General features: G+C 49.0%; 1 protein-coding gene and 1 pseudogene across 1 annotated transcript in view; both read left to right on the forward strand.

The window, feature by feature from the left end:
• LDLR (low density lipoprotein receptor) overlaps nt 1-17,794 on the forward strand; it is a 38,305-nt gene that overhangs the window by 10,883 nt on the left and 9,628 nt on the right. Inside the window, 9 exon segments of the mRNA XM_023746836.1 lie at nt 503-625; nt 4,587-4,973; nt 7,356-7,478; nt 10,700-10,822; nt 12,791-12,910; nt 13,483-13,608; nt 15,621-15,792; nt 15,881-16,105; nt 17,477-17,595. Coding sequence (XP_023602604.1) covers nt 503-625; nt 4,587-4,973; nt 7,356-7,478; nt 10,700-10,822; nt 12,791-12,910; nt 13,483-13,608; nt 15,621-15,792; nt 15,881-16,105; nt 17,477-17,595 — 1,518 coding nt within the window.
• Nucleotides 2,513-2,938, forward strand: LOC102432185 (annotated as a pseudogene).

Genomic DNA, 17,794 nt, shown 5'->3' on the forward strand with positions numbered 1-17,794 from the left:
TCTGATTTTTAACAAACTCCATTAAATTTTGACCCAGAAAGGTGGGATTGGCACCTTTTTTCTGAAAACTATGGGTTCTAAAATAGATCCAGATAGAAGCATGGAACAGACTATAGAGTCTAAGAGGGAAGGCTCTGGGTTCTAAAATAGATCCAGAGACGTAGAAGCATGGAACAGAGCACAGAATCTCAGTGGGAAGGGGGGAGGGTGGGTGAGTGGGAAAAGGTTAACCAAAGAACTTGTATGCATATATGCATAACCCATGGACACAGACAATAGGGCGGTGAAGGCCTGGGGTGGGGGTGGGGGTGGGGGTGGAGGTGGGGGCAGGCTAGAAGGAGTCAATGGGGGGAAAATGGGGACCTATGTAATATTTTCAACAATAAAGATTTAATTTAAAATAAAATACACGCGAAAACTGGGTTCTTCCTTGCACAGCTAGGACTGGGGAAGCAGACTGGCCTTCCCTTTGAGTTAAGACTCAATCCTGTTTCTCCCACAGAGTCTGTCACCTGTAAGGTGGAGGACTTCAGCTGTGGGGGTCGCATCAACCGTTGTATTCCTGAGTTCTGGAGATGTGACGGCCAGATAGACTGCGAGAATGGCTCGGACGAGCAAGGCTGTTGTAAGTGTGGCCCCTCACTGGCAGCCCACATGCCAGAATGTCCATGTGGCCCGATGGGCTTCTGGCTGCTATCAGAGCTGGTTCCCCAAGCAGCCCTGCCTGGTGTGGATCAGCTGCTCTTCACTCGGCTCCACCTCCTGGGAGCGCATACCAAGCCCCCTCCCTCCCATTGAAGCCCACCTCGGCTAGAAGGTATTGCAGCCAGTAGTGATGGCGCCCCTCTTAGGGTTATCAACACATTCGGTGAGGTTGTCCTTGCCACATGGCATATGCTTCCGTTAGTGAGCCACTATGACCACCATCAGCCACCCCAGGAGGCTAAGCACACAGTAGGTATTCACCCACCAAGATCACTCATCCAACTAACCACTAAGAGGAGGAAAGCTTCACCAAAGAAACAGACTTCTTCAAAGAAACAAGACCAAGAATCCTGGAGGGGAATTCACTTTGGAGCTGGGTGTCTGTCTTGGCTCTTTGATTTTATGTATTACTAGAGGCCAGTGCACGAAATTTGTGCATGGCGGGGGGAGAGGGGGCGCCCCTCAGCCCGGCCTGCACCCTCTCCAATCCAGGACCCCTTGGGAGATGTCCAACTGCTTCTCGAAATCTGGGACCGCTGGCTCTTAACCACTCACCTGCCTGCCTGCCTGCCTGCTTGATCACCCCTAACTGTTCCCCTACCGGCCTGATTGCCCCTCATTGCTCCCCTGCTGGCCTGATCGCCCTGGCTCTTCTCGCCCTGCACCTGGGACCCAGGCTTCCCTCCCTCTGGCCAGCCACAGACACCCAGGACCCGGGCCGACTTTGCCTGAGTCAGCCACAGCTGCAGGGGACCGCGGGACAGGTGGCTTGTCCCTCTCCCGGGCTGCAGCCTGGCTGGTCCCCATTCCTCTCTCGCAAGTTCCTTTGTGCCTGGCTGGTTTGCATTCCTCTCTTGCGAGCTCATTTGTGCCTGGTTGGCCCCCATCCCAATCTCCCCAGTGTTGAGTGTCTGAGCCATTATGGAGTGATGATGTGCTGACATGAGGGTGTGATGACCATTTGCATCTTAACTCCTAATTATATAGGATTATTATTGTTTTTTCACGTGTGTAGATTTTTTTTCAAAACCAAAACAACGGAAAAAATAACTAAGATCACATTAACTCTTCAAATTCACAAAATATAAAAGTCCTTAAGAGATTTTTAAAAAGACTTTAAAATTGATTTTTAGAGAGAGAGAGAGAGAGAGAAACAAACATCAATGTGAAAGAGAAGCATGGCTTGGCTGCCTTCTGCACGTCCCCAACCGGGGATCGATCCTGAAACCCGGGGATGTGCGCTGACTGGAATCGAACCCGCAATCTTTCAATGCATAGGACAATGCCCAACCAACTGAGCCACACCAGCCAGGGCCTTAAGAGATTAAAAAAAAAATCAACAACAAAATGGTTTACTTGCATTTACCTTAGAAATACACAACTGTATATACAAATAAATAACCTTCATTAGTAGTCATCTAATGAAATGACGCCTTGGGGAACATTTTAAAATAAAATGGATAAGTGTTATTTCCCAGACTTTTTTTTTTAATATATTTTATTAATTTTTTACAGAGAGGAAGGGAGAGAGATAGAGAGTTAGAAACATCGATGAGAGAGAAACATCGATCAGCTGCCTCCTGCACACCTCCTACTGGGGATGTGCCCGCAACCCAGGTACATGCCCTTGACTGGAATCATTAGTAGTCATCTAATGAAATGACTTCTTGGGGAACATTTTAAAATAAAATGGATAAGTGTTATTTCCCAGACACTCTTTTAATTTTCCTTCCGGTTTCATTGAGATATAATTGACATATAACATTGTGTAAGTGTAAGCTCTGGAGGTGGCTGTGGCACTAGGATGATGAACGCCCCTCCAGCCTTCAAGCATTCTTGCTGTTCGGAAGCGAGAAGATCATCATTAACAAGGACACCAAGGTATTCAATGCCTGTTTTTTCACCATCAACGAAGATCATACACTAGGAAACATTATTAAATCACAGCTGTTGAAGGACCCACAGGTGCTGTTTGCTGGCTACAAAGTCTCCTACCCCTTGGAGCCCAAAATCACCTCCGTGTGCAGACCACACCAGACTACAGGCCCCAGCAGGCCTTCGCCAGTGCCACCCAGGCCTCATCAGCAAGCTCTTTCTGCTGGAAGAGTGATTCCAGGTGGCCATCAAAGACAAGCAAGAAGGAACTGAAAATTTTTTTAAAAAGAAGGAACTGAATAGTAGGCTGGGAGGGTTTGCTTGGCCAGTTCCTACCCTGCACTGGGACCTTCTCTAGGCACCAAGTGGAGGAGAACAGCTTGTCCCAGCCATGGGCCACCTTGGAGACATCCTGGAGGGCCCCTCCCCCCACACCGATGTGTCTTGTACACAGATTCTGTAGCATCTTCCTAATAAAGTGGCAGGAAAAGACCCGGATGTGAGCTGAGGCTGAGGTGACTTCACAGCTAACGGATCCTCAGACTCAGTGGAGGTGGATTACCTGACTCAAGGACACTCAGGGGCCACATTTCAGAGTGCATTGGCCCAGAGACCCCGATTTCTATCTGAGAGGGTGGCAGGAACAAACTCATTCTGGACCAAGAACTGGGAACCCGGGGGGCTGCTGGGGAGGCAGCCTAGAGCAGAAGGGAACTGAAAACCTGTGTGCTTCCATGAGTCTCTGCTGGAGAAGCTTTAGCTGCCAGGTCAGCCCGTGTTAGTGCAGCAACACCAGATGGGGCCCACAAACAGCTTTCCCAGGCTTCTCGCTTTTTAAAATATATATATTATATATATAATTTACTTCAGAGAGGAAGGGAAAGGGAGAGGGAGAGAGAAACATCAATGATGAGAGAGAATCATTGATTGGCTGCCTCCCGCACGCCCCCCTACTAGGGATTGAGCCTTCAACCCCGGCATGTGTCCTGCCCGGGAATCGAACCTTGACCTCCTGGTTTAGAAATCGACATTCAACCACTGAGCCATGCCGGCAGGGCTCCCAGGCTTCTCTTATATAGAGAGAGTTTAATAAAAAATATTCACCAATGAAAACAACAAAAAATATCCATGAAAGTTTAAATAGAGTATGACTTGAGACATGATGATTTGATACACATGTATATCTGGCCTCTGTACTAACAGGTTTCACCTCCATTGACGCAACCAACTGCAGATTGAAAATATTGCAGGGGGAGGAGAGAAATTCCAGAATGTTCCCGAAAGCAAAACTTGAATTTGCCATAAGCCGAGAACTATCCCGAATTTATGCAAATGAAGTGATGTGTAGGCATAACCTGCTGGGGCCTATATACAAATACAGTTTATATGCAAATATAGGTTTTATGCAAATACAGATATATAAGGGACTTGATTGAGCATCTTGGATTTTGGTATCTGTAGGGTTTCTGGAACCAATCCCGGTAGGATCCCGAGAGATGATTATATTGTGAAATGATTACCACAGTAGGACTACTTAACATCTCTATCAACTCACATAATTACCGCTTTTTTTTGTTTGTTTTTGGAGGGGGGTGTGTCTCATTTAATAATAGCAAACCCTTAATCAGCCATTCTTGCCAGCCAGCCCAACCTGAGAGCTGTACTCACCAGTCCTGCTAATAAATCCCTGAGGCAGGAGGGGGCCCAGAATGGGGGGTGGGAGTGGAGAGAGGGGGCGGGGAGGGGGGGACACCGGGTCCGCTGGTGGTCTGTGAGGTTCGAAAGGTTGGCGACCGCTGGTTTAAGGAAACCTTTGGAGCAGCGGTTGCCAACTGGAGAGTCCGAGGTTCCCAGCCTAGAACCCCTGACTGCTATCTCCCGCCTCTCCAGGGACCAGTAACTGGGGTCTGGCCTCTTCTCTCAGTGTCCCCATCTGTGGAATGGGCTTGTGTAGGGAGGCAGGGGCTCCCGGTGACCGGGTCTTCATCTCCCTTCCGTCCCCACAGCCCCCAAGACCTGTTCCCCAGACGAGTTCCGCTGCCGTGACGGCAACTGCATCGCCCCAGAGTTCGTCTGCGACTTGGACCGAGACTGCCTGGACGGCTCGGACGAGGAATCCTGCCCCCCGCCCACCTGCGGCCCCGCCAGCTTCCAGTGCAACATCTCCTCCTGCATCCCCGAGCTGTGGGCCTGCGACGGCGACCCCGACTGCGATGACGGCTCCGACGAGTGGCCGCAGAACTGCGGGGGCCGCAACACGTCAGCCAGGCACGGGGACGAGCCCTGCGTGGCCAGCGAGTTCCACTGCCGCCGCAGCGGCGAGTGCATCCACCGGAGCTGGCGCTGCGACGGCAGCGCGGACTGCAAGGACAAGTCCGACGAGGAGAACTGCGGTGAGGGCGCCCTCCCCGCCCCCGTCCCGGTCCCCGTGCTTTCAAGGGGTTAAACGATCTCAAATCACTTGCCTATTTAATTAATCTTTTTTTTTTTTTTTTTTGAGAGGGGAGGAAGCCACAGCTGCAGGATTGTTTTGGTTCAGAAAGAATCCTGGGCTCCAGGCCTGGCTGGGGGCGTGGAGCTGAGTGACCCTCAGCCAAGGAGGCCCCCTCACTGCGCTGTGGCGTCCTCCCGGGTAGGATGGGGCAATGGCGTGGCCTTGGCGGCCGGGATTAGAGTCCGCCGCCGCCCAGTAGCACGTTCTGTGATGGTGGAGGCGTCCTGTGTCTGTACCGCCCAGTACAGTAGCCTCTAGCCAACGCGATGGTGCGACCGGAGAACAGAATTCCTTGCTGGAGACAGTGCAGATCAGGGCTCCGGCCCTGTGTCCGCGCTCCTGGAACCCACAGGCGGCTATTTCCAGGCTGGCGATGTGGAGTCACTGTGAATCCAGAAGGTCTTTCCCCTTTTCTGTGTCAGTTTCCATCGAGTTGTACTCGCCAATAAGATGTAATTAGACCTTTGAAAGCCACGTTTTAAAAACAATGCATGATGTTGTACGTGGTCTGTTCTAAAACTTAACACAAGCTCATTTAATCCCCATCACTTGTGAACAGGCTCCCCCCCCGCCCCCCACTCTTTACAGATGGGGAAACCGAGGCACAGAAAGGCCGAATAATTTTCTGAGAAAACACATACTTGAGAAAACGAAAAATCCCATCCTCCTATCATTTTAACTGTCATCAGAGTTTAGGCTTCGCTAAAGTTACCTTTGGTGGTTGTTTTTTCTTTGATGCGAAGAAATACATATGGGTTCAAAATAGGATCATTCCCCTTTTTACATGTCACAGCAGAGCAAGTGTCCACTTGAACATACAGAGTGCCAAAAATTGGAACATATTGTTTGAAAAGTGGAAGGGGTTCATTCTGCTCACAGATTTATTATCCCTTCTCACTCACATCCTGAAATCAAAATTTTAAATTATAGACATTTTTATTGTGAAATACAGCCCAAAGAAAAGTACATAAAAGAACATATAACTTAACGACTTAGCACAAAGTAAGTCCTGTATGAGGTCAAGGTCGGGACCATGGTTGGCAGTACCCTATTCCAGTCACCATGTACATCCTCTGAGTTTTAATCGTGATATCTTTTATCACATGGTGTCATGTCATCAATATTTCATATATTTGTAGTCTCAGTCATTTGAACAACTGCATTATACTCCGTGGTATTGATCTGATTTATCATGATTTACTTGGGCTGTCTGTCTAGGTTGGGACCATATCATTGTTTTTCTGCTGAGAATGGCTCCTTGGATTTATAGTTTTCTTTTCTTTTTTTTTAAATATATTTTTATTGATTTCAGAGAGAAAGGGAGAGGGAGAGAGATAGAAACATCAATGAGGAGAGGGAATCATTGATTGTCTGCCTCCCGCACGCCCCCCACTGGGGATCAAGCCCGCAACCCGGGCATGTGCCCTTGACCGGAATCGAATCTGGGACCCCCCCAGTCTGCAGGCCGATGCTCTATCCACTGAGCCAAACCAGCCAGGGCTATTTTCTTTCTTTTTATTTTTTTTTAAAAAAAACAACAACCCTGTTTTCATTGATTTCAGGGAGAGGAAGAGAGAGATAGAAATGTCAATGATGAGATGGAATCACTGATTGGTTGCCTCCTGCAGGCCCCCTACTGGGGATTGAGCCCTCAACTCAGTCATACGCCCTGACGGGAATCAAACTGTGACCTCCTGGTTCACAGGTCAATGCTCAACCACTCTGCCACACTGGCCGGTGTATAGTTTTTTAATGAATTATGTGATCTAAAAAAGCATGTGAAGCAAAACTGGAAAGAAGTCTAGGAAAACCTTGATGGCTGTGGTGGGATATTTGGGTTCCGGGTGCTTTCCTCCCCTTTCCAATTTTCCAAACTTGGCTTTGTTGCTTTAGTAATAATTTTTCATGATTCTTCTTCATGAAGGAAAAAAGTACTGTTGCCATAAAAGAAAGGAAATCGTCTAAAATCTACATTGGTTACATTTGAGAATACAAAAATAGATGCACCTGGGGAGTTTTCCTCCATGTTGGGAAGGAAGGCCACCTCTTCTCTTTTTTTCCTGCTCAGAGAAGCAGATAAAACGGATAGCCACTGTCTCCTACAGGTGGAGGAGGTTGGGTGTGTTTTTCCATGTCTAAGGCTCCTCCATTTACATGCTGTCCCCAAGGCCCAGGGCAGCCGACTCCTGTAAGGCTGTCGGAAAATGGCTTCTTCAGTGATGGAGATTCTTGCGTCTCCGCCTCTCCTTGAGAAAAATCAACACGTGCTCTGTCTTTTTAGCTGTGGCCACATGCCGGCCTGACGAGTTCCAGTGCTTCGATGGGACCTGCATCCATGGCAGCCAGCAGTGTGACAGGGAGCATGACTGTAAGGACATGAGTGATGAGCTTGGCTGCATCAATGGTGAGCTCCGTGCCTTGACAGCCCTAAACCGTGGCAGAATACGGGGGTACAAGCAGGGTGGATCCCAGAGCAGGGCAGCGGCTCCCAGGTCAGCCCCACACCAGCTGTGCGTCGTCCGGCAGGTTACTTGACCCCTCTCTGAAAACATGTGCATAGTGAAAGCACCTACTTCAGGACTGTGAGACTTAATGAGGTCAGAGTGTACAAAGCCCATATCTTTGAGCTCAGAGTTATATGCGAAATACAATTCCATGCAAAAGACTTTCCCGAATTTACAACACAGCAGTTCCACTCCTGGGAATGCCCCCGGGAGAAACTTGTCCCATGAACGAGGAGCCCGGTTCTGGAAGGTCCAGAGAAGCAGTGTGCTGATAGCAAAACCCTGGAAGCCGCCCAAATGTTCATCGGCAATAGAATTAACTTAAAATTTTAATTGTGGTAAATACACATAACGTAAGGCTATTGCTTTTTTAAAAAATAATTTTTATTTATTTTTTTATTGATTGATTTTTAGAAAGGAAGAGAAAGAGAAAGGGAGGGGGAGAGAGAGACACATCGATTTGTTGTTCCACTTATACACATTCATTAGTTGTTTCTTGTATGTGCCCTGACAAGGGATGGAACCTGAAACCGTGCATTTTGGAATGATGCTCTAATGATATCAACTGAACTACTGAGCCAGGGCCAGGATACTGCTTTTTACATTTTTCTTATGGCCCTGGCCAATGTGTTCAGCGGTTAGAGTGTAGCCCACACACCAAAGGGTCTCGGGTTCGGTTCCCGGTCAAGGGCATGTGCCTGGGTTGCAGATTCGTTTCCAGGCCGGAGGATTAAAAAAAAAAAGTATTATGTTATTTAGAGACTGAAACAATTTAGTGAATAAAGAGTTAAAGTTTGATAATGCACTACCTTTTTAAAAATTATGGTAAAGTACCTACAACATAAAATTTACCATTTTAACCATTTTTTTAAAAGGAAGTCCTTCAAGCCATACCAACTGGGCTAAAACTTTTTAAAAAAATATATATATATATATATATATATTTATTGATATATATATATATATATATTTATTGATTTCAGAAAGGAAGGGAGAGGGAGAGATAAAAACATCAGCCTCCTACATGCCCCACACTGGGGATTGGATCGAGCCTACAACCCAGGCATGTGCCCTTGACTGGAATCGAACCTGGGACCCTTCAGTCCACAGGCTGACACTCTATCCACTGAACCAAACAGCTAGGGCTGGGCTAAAACTTTTAATCTATATATATAAAAGGCTAAGTGACTGATTGTACGTCTGTCCAACCGTCCAACTGGCCAGTACATATGACGCGCACTGGCAATTTAAAAATAAACGTTGACTCGCACATGTGCGATACATATAAAGCTCTGGCTGGTACCAGAATACACAAATGTGTTTTTATTGATAAAGAATGTTTTTTACATTATTGCTAACTTAACCAAAAATTTTTGGTTGTTTTTAATGGTACTGGATTTATTATCAAAAGATTGCAACCTAATATAATCGAAGCTGAAGTATTAACAGGATCTGTGGCAGGAGAGGTTGTTCTGATTCCAAGAATTGAATTTGTCCCCATCTGACACTGGCCTCCCATTTAAATTAATTTGAAGACAGTTTCCCTTGATGCCAGCATTTGTGATGATTGTTAATAAATAACAAGGACAAACTCTAGACAGAGTAGGCATATTCCTACCTGCACCCATTTTCGCACATGGTCAGTTATATGTTGCTTTCTCTCGAGTTCGATGAGCATGTGACATTAAAATTAAAGTTGTAAATACTTCATCACAAGGGAAACTAGTCAAGCACTCTGAAAATGTTTTTACTCTTAATGTGGTGTACAGGGAGATATTAGAATAAGTTTAATCAATTTATCAGTCATTATTTTATTTTTTTAAATATATTTTATTGATTTTTTATGGAGAGGAAGGGAGAGGGATAGAGAGTTAGAAACATCGATGAGAGAGAGACATCAATCAGCTGCCTCCTGCACAACCCCTACTGGGGATGTGCCCACAACCAAGGTACATGCCCTTGACTGGAATCGAACCTGGGCCCTTTCAGTCTGCAGGCCAATGCTCTATCCACTGAGCCAAACTGGTTAGGGCAGTCATTATTTTTATCAATGTTGTTTTTATGTCATGTTTTTGTTGTTTTTATATCATGTCTTTGTTGTTATATCATATTGTTATTGTTTATTTATTAATCAATTTATATATTATTTTCATATACATTTTACTAATTTTCTTTCATCTCCAACACTTCTATTATAGAGAAAGGGCAAATAGCGATCTTAAAATATTTCTTCTAATTAATTTCCTTTCAATGTGCACAATTCATGCACCAGGCCACTAGTATTTAAATAAACAAGCAGTGGGTAGATTTGCCCATCTTTCCTAGTTTGCCCAATCCTGCTCTTGGTGACATTCTAATTCTGTTTTTTTGTTTGTTTTTTATTTTAAAAAAATATTTTTTTAATTGATTTCAGAGAGGAATGAAGAGGGAGAGAGAGATAGAAACATCCATGATGAGAAAGAATCATGGATTGGCTGCCTCCTGCAAGTCCCCGACTGGGGATTGAGCCCACAACCCGGGCATGTGCCCTTGACCAGAATCGAACCTGGGACCTTTCAGTTTGCAGGCCAATGCTCTATCCACTGAGCCAAACCGGCTAGGGCGACATTCTAATTCTTAAATTGGGTTTACGAGTGTTCAATAGTTAGTAGGTTTTATTACTGAATACATTTGCATACAATCTTGTACAAATTATTATATTACTAGAGGCCCGGTGCACAAAAATTTGTGCACTTGGGGGGTCCCTCAGCCCGGCCTGCGCCCTCTCGCAGTCTGGGAGCCCTCTGGGGGGCCTAAGCTGCAGTCTGGCCTCCCTCTGGAGGAGGCAACCAGCGGACAGATAAGGGGACAGCGCCAACCTGGTGAGCAGTTGGCCCGCCCCCCATCACCCCTCCGCCACCGGTCACCACCACCCCCTGATCACCATCCCCTCCCTCTGCCCGCTGGCACCCGCCTTGGCTGGCCTGGCACTGCCCGCTCACTGGCCCCGCCCCCTGCCAACTGGTTGTTCCGCCATTGGGTTGTTTTGCATACAGTATTAGGCTTTTATTATATAGGATTAAAAAATATTAAATAGGGTCCTGCAGCTCAGAGCACTGACCCTCTTCTTTGGCTCTCATAGTGACTCTGTGCGAGGGCCCCAACAAGTTCAAGTGCCACAGCGGCGAATGCATCACCGTGGACAAAGTGTGCAACTCGGTCCGGGACTGCCGGGACTGGTCAGATGAGCCCCTCAAGGAGTGTGGTGAGCCTTGGGGGGCAGGCAGCTCTCGGAGCTCGTGGGGAGCTGGAAGCAGGACCCAGACACGGGCGCTGTGGGCTGCAGGGCTCAACCCACCCATGCCCCCAAGTGCTTTGGCTCTGGGGCCAGACAGATGTGGGGGTCTTGGGGAAAGTGGCTTTGCTCCAAGTCTCAGTTTTCACAACTGTAGGATGGGACCGTAGTTGCTCACACATCCTTGGACTGCTGGGGATTGGCCGGTGGGATACTTGTAAAGTTTCAGGAATGTTCTGTGACCCATAGCTGTGTAAATGTTTGGATGTTTCCAGTCCTATAGTCTCTTTTGCAACCAGTCAACTAAGCCATTTTAGCAGAAAAGCAACCACATGAATGCATTTGTACACACATGAATGTGTGTGGCTAAGTTCCAAGAAAACTTTATTATGGACACTGAAATTTGAATTTCATAGACCTTTTATGTGGTGTGAAATATTTTTATTTTGATTAATTTTTGAGAGCACATTTATTAACATTGCAGGTGAACCTCATAACTTCACTTGATCTTAGCCTAAAGGCCGAGAGGCAGTTGGATCTCTGCACTGGGGACAGGGAAACAAGGAAGGGTTCAGAGTAGGAGGAGGCACAAGAGGAGCATAGTGGGGCTGCTTTGGCTCTAGAAATGTTATAGGAAAGACGTGAGCCGAGGCAGGGCTACTGAGCTCCCTGGGAATCAAAGCAAAGGGGCCTTGGAGACAGGCTCAGGGGGTCACCCTGCTGCGCATTGCTCCCCTGGGAGCAAGTCTCGTGCGGACCCTTAGAGGTTAGGAGATGCCACCTGTTGGGGAAGAGGGAGGGAGGGAAAGGCATGGGTGTGCTCCTGGGAGGGAGACCACACCAATTCTTATTTTTCTTTTTAACTATTTAAAAATTTGGAATTGTTCTTAATTGTTGGCCTGTTTAAGAACAGGTGGGATGCAGGCTTTGTTGTAAAGAGCTAGCGCATGGATTCTGGAGCCAAACACCCTAGGTTCGAGCCCAGCAGTGTGATCTTGGGCAAGTCATTTAACTTGGACATGCCTCCGTTTCCCCAGCTATCTTTAGGGTTGTTGGGAGGATTAAATGAGTTAATATATAGGGGTTGGCAAAAGTAGCTTTACAGTTGTGAGTTCACCAATTCTTGTATTATTTATTCATTATTGTATCATTTTCTATACGAACAACTGTAAACCTACTTTGTCCACTTCTGTATGTAACTGTAGTATGTGGTTTACAGTTTTTATCAATAAGAATTTTTTTTAAATTGTGGTTGAAGAAAGCAATAAGATTTATCATAACCATTTTTAATATGTTTTTATTGATTTTAGAGAGAGGAAGGGAGAGGAAGATAGAAATATCAATGATGAGAATCATTGATCGCCTGTCTCCTGCATGCCCCTACTGGGGATTGAGCCCACAACCCTGGCATGAATAATTGTTCAGATGATGACCTCCTAGTTCTGTGACCTCCTAGTTCATGGGTTGATGCTCAACCACTGAGCCACACCAGCCAGGTTATCATAGCCATTTTTAAGTGTACAAATCAGTATCATTAAGCAGATTCACATTGTTGTACAGCCATCACCACTGTTTATCTCCCGGACTTTCTCATCTTCCCAAACTGAAGCTCTGCTCCCAAACTCTAACCGCCCCGCCCCCCATGGCACCCACCGTTCTTCTCTTTGTCTCTGTGAATCTGACTCCTCTAAGAACCTCATATAGGTGGGATCATACAGGATTTGTCCTTTTGTGAGTGGCTTATGTCAGCACAGTGTCCTCCAGGCCCGTCTGTGACATTGCACGTGACAATGGTATTTTACGTCCTCTTAGGGGTCGTGGCACTTCACTGGCCTCACATTCATTGTGGCGATTGTGATAAAGATAGTGAAATAGAGAGGGTGGCTGGGAAGGGGGCTGGAGGCCTGCGCGTGACCGTCTGTTCCCCGCCCGGCGCAGTGACCAACGAGTGCCTGACTAACAAGGGTGGCTGCTCCCACCTCTGCAAAGACCTCAAGATTGGCTACGAGTGCTCGTGTCCTGAGGGCTTCCGGCTGGCGGACCATCGAAGATGCGAAGGTGATTCCCAAGTGGGGTGGGCTCCGGGCCTCCCCAGCCCTTCCCTCTGATACGGTGGCCAAGCCCTCTGTGCCTTGGTTTCCCATCTGTTTTGTGGGCAGTCCCCACTCACAGGGCTGTTAGGAGGATTTAACAAGATGCCATAGGCATGGGGAGTCTAGCATAGGCTTAGCCCGTGGGGCACACTTGGTTCTTGCTTTGGGATTCGTCATTTTAAAAACGAGGCCTGGCTGGGTAGCTTTGTTTGTTAGAGCATCATGCCCTTATGCCAAGGTTGCGGGTTCTATCCTCAGGCACGTGCCTTTGATCAGGACTCGAACCCACTACCCTTCGGTGTGAGGGCCGATGGTCTAACCACTGAGCACACTGGCTGGGGCATTAGAGATGATTCTTTGCCTTTTTAAAGATTTTATTTCTGAACCTCATCGTTACTGAGACGCCAGCCCTGGAGATCTTCCCCAGAGGAGGTGGCTGTCCCCCATTTACCATTATGGGGCACAGCTTCGTGTAGGGGCCCATCCCTCTACCTGCGGGGAAGATGCCCAAACCTCTTCCTCTGTCCCAACTCATAGATATCGACGAGTGTGAGGACCCCGACGCCTGCAGCCAGCTCTGTGTGAACTCCGTGGGCAGCTACCAGTGCAAGTGTGAAGAGGGCTTCCGGCTGGACCCCTTCACCAAGGCCTGCAAGGCTGTGGGTGAGTGTCCCCAGGCGCCCGAGGGGCCTGGCCTGGCCGCTCCGAAGGCAAACGGGTGGGGAGTTGCGTCATCTGAACGTTGCGTCATCTGAACTTCTGTGGACAGGGTGTTTGCTCCCGGGACCTCTGGCAGGTAACGGAGCACATGCGGTTAGGACTCGGGCTTGCTGGAACGCTGCCCTCACGTGTCCGGCTTCTCAGCAGACACAGCTCAACCCCTGGGGGGTGGTTTTCAGCCCACAGGCCCCACCAGAGACTTCAGGGGGCAAGAGGTAGAAAGCCATGGCCCCAAACAGCCTGCACCTCCTCCAGCTCTTATGAGCTAAAGGTACCTGCACAAGAAAACCCACACAAAAAAAATACATTTAAAAGAGACCAAAATTTGCCGAAACCGGTTTGGCTCAGTGGATAGAGCATTGGCTTGCGGACTGAAAGGTCCCAGGTTCGATTCTGGTCAAGGGCATGTACCTGGGTTGTGGGCACATCCCCAGAAGGAGATGTGCAGGAGGCAGCTGATCGATGTTTCTCTCTCATCGATGTTTCTAACTCTCTATCTCTCTCCCTTCCTCTCTGTAAAAAATCAATAAAATATATTTAAAAAAAAAAAAGAGACCAAAATCTAATAGTTCGTGATGAAACAGAATAGTAGAAATAGTTGTTTTTTTCCTCCCTGAACTTCAGGTTAGAACTGCAAGTGTGCCCTAATTATTAGAATCACCTGCACACGAGCCCATGTTTTTGGAGGCGTAATTGTTCCGGCAGATTTATCGCCCAGAAGGTCGCCCAGACAGTCTTTGTTTTGCCTCACGTTCTGCTCGTGCAGTGTGGTTCCAGCGAGGGTCCGTTTTGCAGAAATATTTTAGAGTTTGTTCTGTTTCCCCGAGAAGCTCTTAGGCTTTCATCCCTTCTCCACTGTTGTCGGCCTCCTGTCCTCCCTGTGCCACATCCCCATGCATGTCCGGGTTCTGGAGAAAATTGGGGGGTGAATTCCTGAAATCCTCCAGGATTTGAGATTTTACTTTCCTTCCAATGTGTAGGGTCAGTATCTGTACAGATGCCACCCCAGGGGCAGGGATATTCTGGGTGAGGTCAGCTGTAGAAGCGGTCAGTTTGTTGGAGCACATCAGCGTCATGGTTACAGCACAGCCCCCAGAGTCAGAGAGACCCGGGTTCAAATCCTGCCTCTGTCGCTCACTAGCTGTGTGACCTGGGCAGGACCCTTTCCCTCTCTGGGCCTCAACCCCTTTATCTGTAAAAAGGGTTGACAACAGCACCTGTCTTATAGGAGTGTGAGAATCAGTGAGGGAAAACTTAAGAAAAGCACTAAGAAGAATTCCCTGCTCTAAGGAATCACTCTGTACAAATTAACTTATCATTTCTTCATCCTCCTGTTCTAAAATGTAGAATGCAGGGGCCCCGGTGTTTTAAAATGTAGCTTTTATTATTATGCACCTGTGGTGAGGCCAACAGATCGGGAGGTGGCTGCCCTTGAAAAGCTAGTTTGTTCCTCACAGATCCCAGAGGAGGAGACACATTGCACCAGGCAGGGCCCCACGGGAAGGCACCAGGAAGTAAAGGGAGCGGGGAAATGGGGCAGGAGCCTTTGTCATGGTTTCCTCGGGAAGGACAGGTGAGGCAGGGTAGCCGGGCTTAGGGTTGGCTAGCTGGAAGAATTTCAGTGGGCTCTGGGTGTAGGGACTGTCCCTGGTTGTTGGTTCCATGGCCAGGGCACAGTGGCCGGGAGTGTGAGGAGGTGAAGGGGGTGGTGGGTGTGGGCCGGTTAGTTTGCATTTGAGGCGAGTGGGTGACTATGCTTAGGAACCGCGAGGCCTGGAGGGGCCGTCCCTCCGGCATCTGCAAGGCCCCAGAGTTAGGGCAGCAGAACCGCGAGGTTAATACACCAGGGAGGCGCGTCCACCCCATGTCCTGGGCGTCTCCTCTGGTTCAGCCAGGCCCCGGAAACAGGTCCGGGGTCCCTCCCGCTCCCCTGAGCGCCCTCCGTGCCTCCACAGACACCATCGCCTACCTCTTCTTCACCAACCGCCACGAGGTGAGGAAGATGACGCTGGACCGCAGCGAATACACCAGCCTCATCCCCAACCTGAAGAACGTGGTCGCCCTGGACGTGGAAGTGCAAGCCAACAGGGTCTACTGGTCCGACTTGTCCCAAAGGAAGATCTACAGGTGAGCCTCGGCCCACGCCCACCCGACCCTGCATGAAACCATGGCCTCGGGCACTGACTCCTCCTCCTCCTCCCTCCTCCCTCCTCAGCACGCAGATCCACAGAGAGTCCAACTCCTCCTATGACACCATCATCGACGAGGGCCTGCAGGCCCCCGACGGGCTGGCCGTGGACTGGATCCACGGCAACCTCTACTGGACGGACTCCATGCTGGGCACCGTCTCTGTGGCCAACACCAAGGGCGTGAAGAGGAAGACCCTCTTCAAGGAGAAAGGCTCCAAGCCGAGGGCCATTGTGGTGGATCCCCGTCACGGGTGGGTATTCCCAAAGCTGAGGGGTACGGAGCATGAAGAACCAGCCAGGACTCACGGGGGGAGGTCTGTGCCCGAAGTAGACTCGACTGGGGGGGGGGGCTGGAAAGGGGGGCCTTTCCCATATGCCCTTTGGGCCCTGGGATCCATCCCTCTGACGCCCGCTGTGCCGCCTGCGGTGCAAGCAGACCCTGAAAAGTCCTGGCCTGTGGAATAGAATCCACAACCAGACATTCATACTGACTTAACCTGGTGTTAGGAATTAATACTTATTTGAAATTAGAAAATAAAAATCGATTTAATCTTTTGTGCCAGGGCAGGATTGGAGAAAAGTAAAACTGCGCAGGCCCAACGTTAATCGTTGGACAGGTCTTTCGAGGACGTGACAGGGAGTGAAGGTCACCCCCTGGGAGGCCCCAGGAAGGTGTCCACAGGGCTCGTGGCTGACGCAGCAACTCTAGGGCCCACAGGGACAGGAGGGAAGCATGACCCGGTCTGTACCTGCCCGACCACGTCTGCCACCACAGCCTGCCACGTGGGGGAGTTCACAGTTCTGGTGGGGCAGTGCCAGCCCCGATGGGCAGATGTAATCAGAGGACAGGGAGCATTTGGCTGTGACCGTGGCGATGGGACAGACCCTGTGGTGCAGATGGGTCCGGCAGGCCTGGGTCCCCCCGATGGGCCAGGATTTATTTAACTGCTATTCAAGTCAGCACATGACATTTAGAATTTAAAAATAAAACCCCTTTTTATCCTACCACTCACAAAGTAGCACTGCTTTATTGCAGTGGTCTGGAACCAAACCTTACATATCTCTGAGGTATGTCTATATATATGTTGGAAAAGCAAAACAATAAAAATTTTAAATTGCAAAAGGATGAAAAAATTATAAAACCCTCAGAAAGTAGTGTTTAGAGTGCAGATTCCTGGGCCCCAGCCCTGACACTAGAATCAGAACCTCCCTTTTTCTTGAAGGTTCTAAAATCCTGCCCGGTCTTGCCAGGTGGCAGGCCTTGGGGTAGGGCAGCCAAGCTGAGGTCTCCCCAGGGCCGTCGTGGGACCCTGGCCTGGCTGCCTCAGGATGTTTTTTCATTGGTTTTTAGAGAGAGTGGAAGAGAGAGGGAAAGAAAGAGAAATATTGATGTGAGAGAAATATATCAATTGGTTGCCTCCTGCACGTGCCCTGACCAGGGCCCTGGCTGGGGAGGAGCCTGCAACCACAGTATGTGCTCTTGACCAGAATTGAACCTGGGACCCTTGGGTCTGCAGGCCGACGCTCTCTCCACTGAGCCAAACCGGCTAGGGCTCTTCAATGTTGGCTGGGAGCCACCCTGGCTGACGTCTGAGTGTCTGTTCTCACTGTTCTCTCTCCAGCTTCATGTACTGGACAGATTGGGGGACCCCTGCCAAGATCAAGAAGGGGGGCCTGAATGGCGTGGACATTCACTCACTGGTGACAGAGGACATCCAGTGGCCCAATGGCATCACCCTGGGTACGTGCGAGGGGCTGTGGTCCCCGGGGCTGAGCACAGTCGAGAGGAGAGAGGAGAGTGGCCAGGCCACCCCTGCACACACCATGCAGCTCCCCGAGTTGTTTATCACCCGCCACTAACCCGCCCCCACCCCCACCCCCACCCAGCGTCTGGCTCAGGCTCCCACACGGCAGGGGGTGGTCAGAGCTGCTTTCCTGGG

The sequence above is a fragment of the Myotis lucifugus genome, unplaced genomic scaffold, assembly GCF_000147115.1.
Source record: "Myotis lucifugus unplaced genomic scaffold, Myoluc2.0 scaffold_738, whole genome shotgun sequence".
NCBI classification, from domain to species: domain Eukaryota; kingdom Metazoa; phylum Chordata; class Mammalia; order Chiroptera; family Vespertilionidae; genus Myotis; species Myotis lucifugus.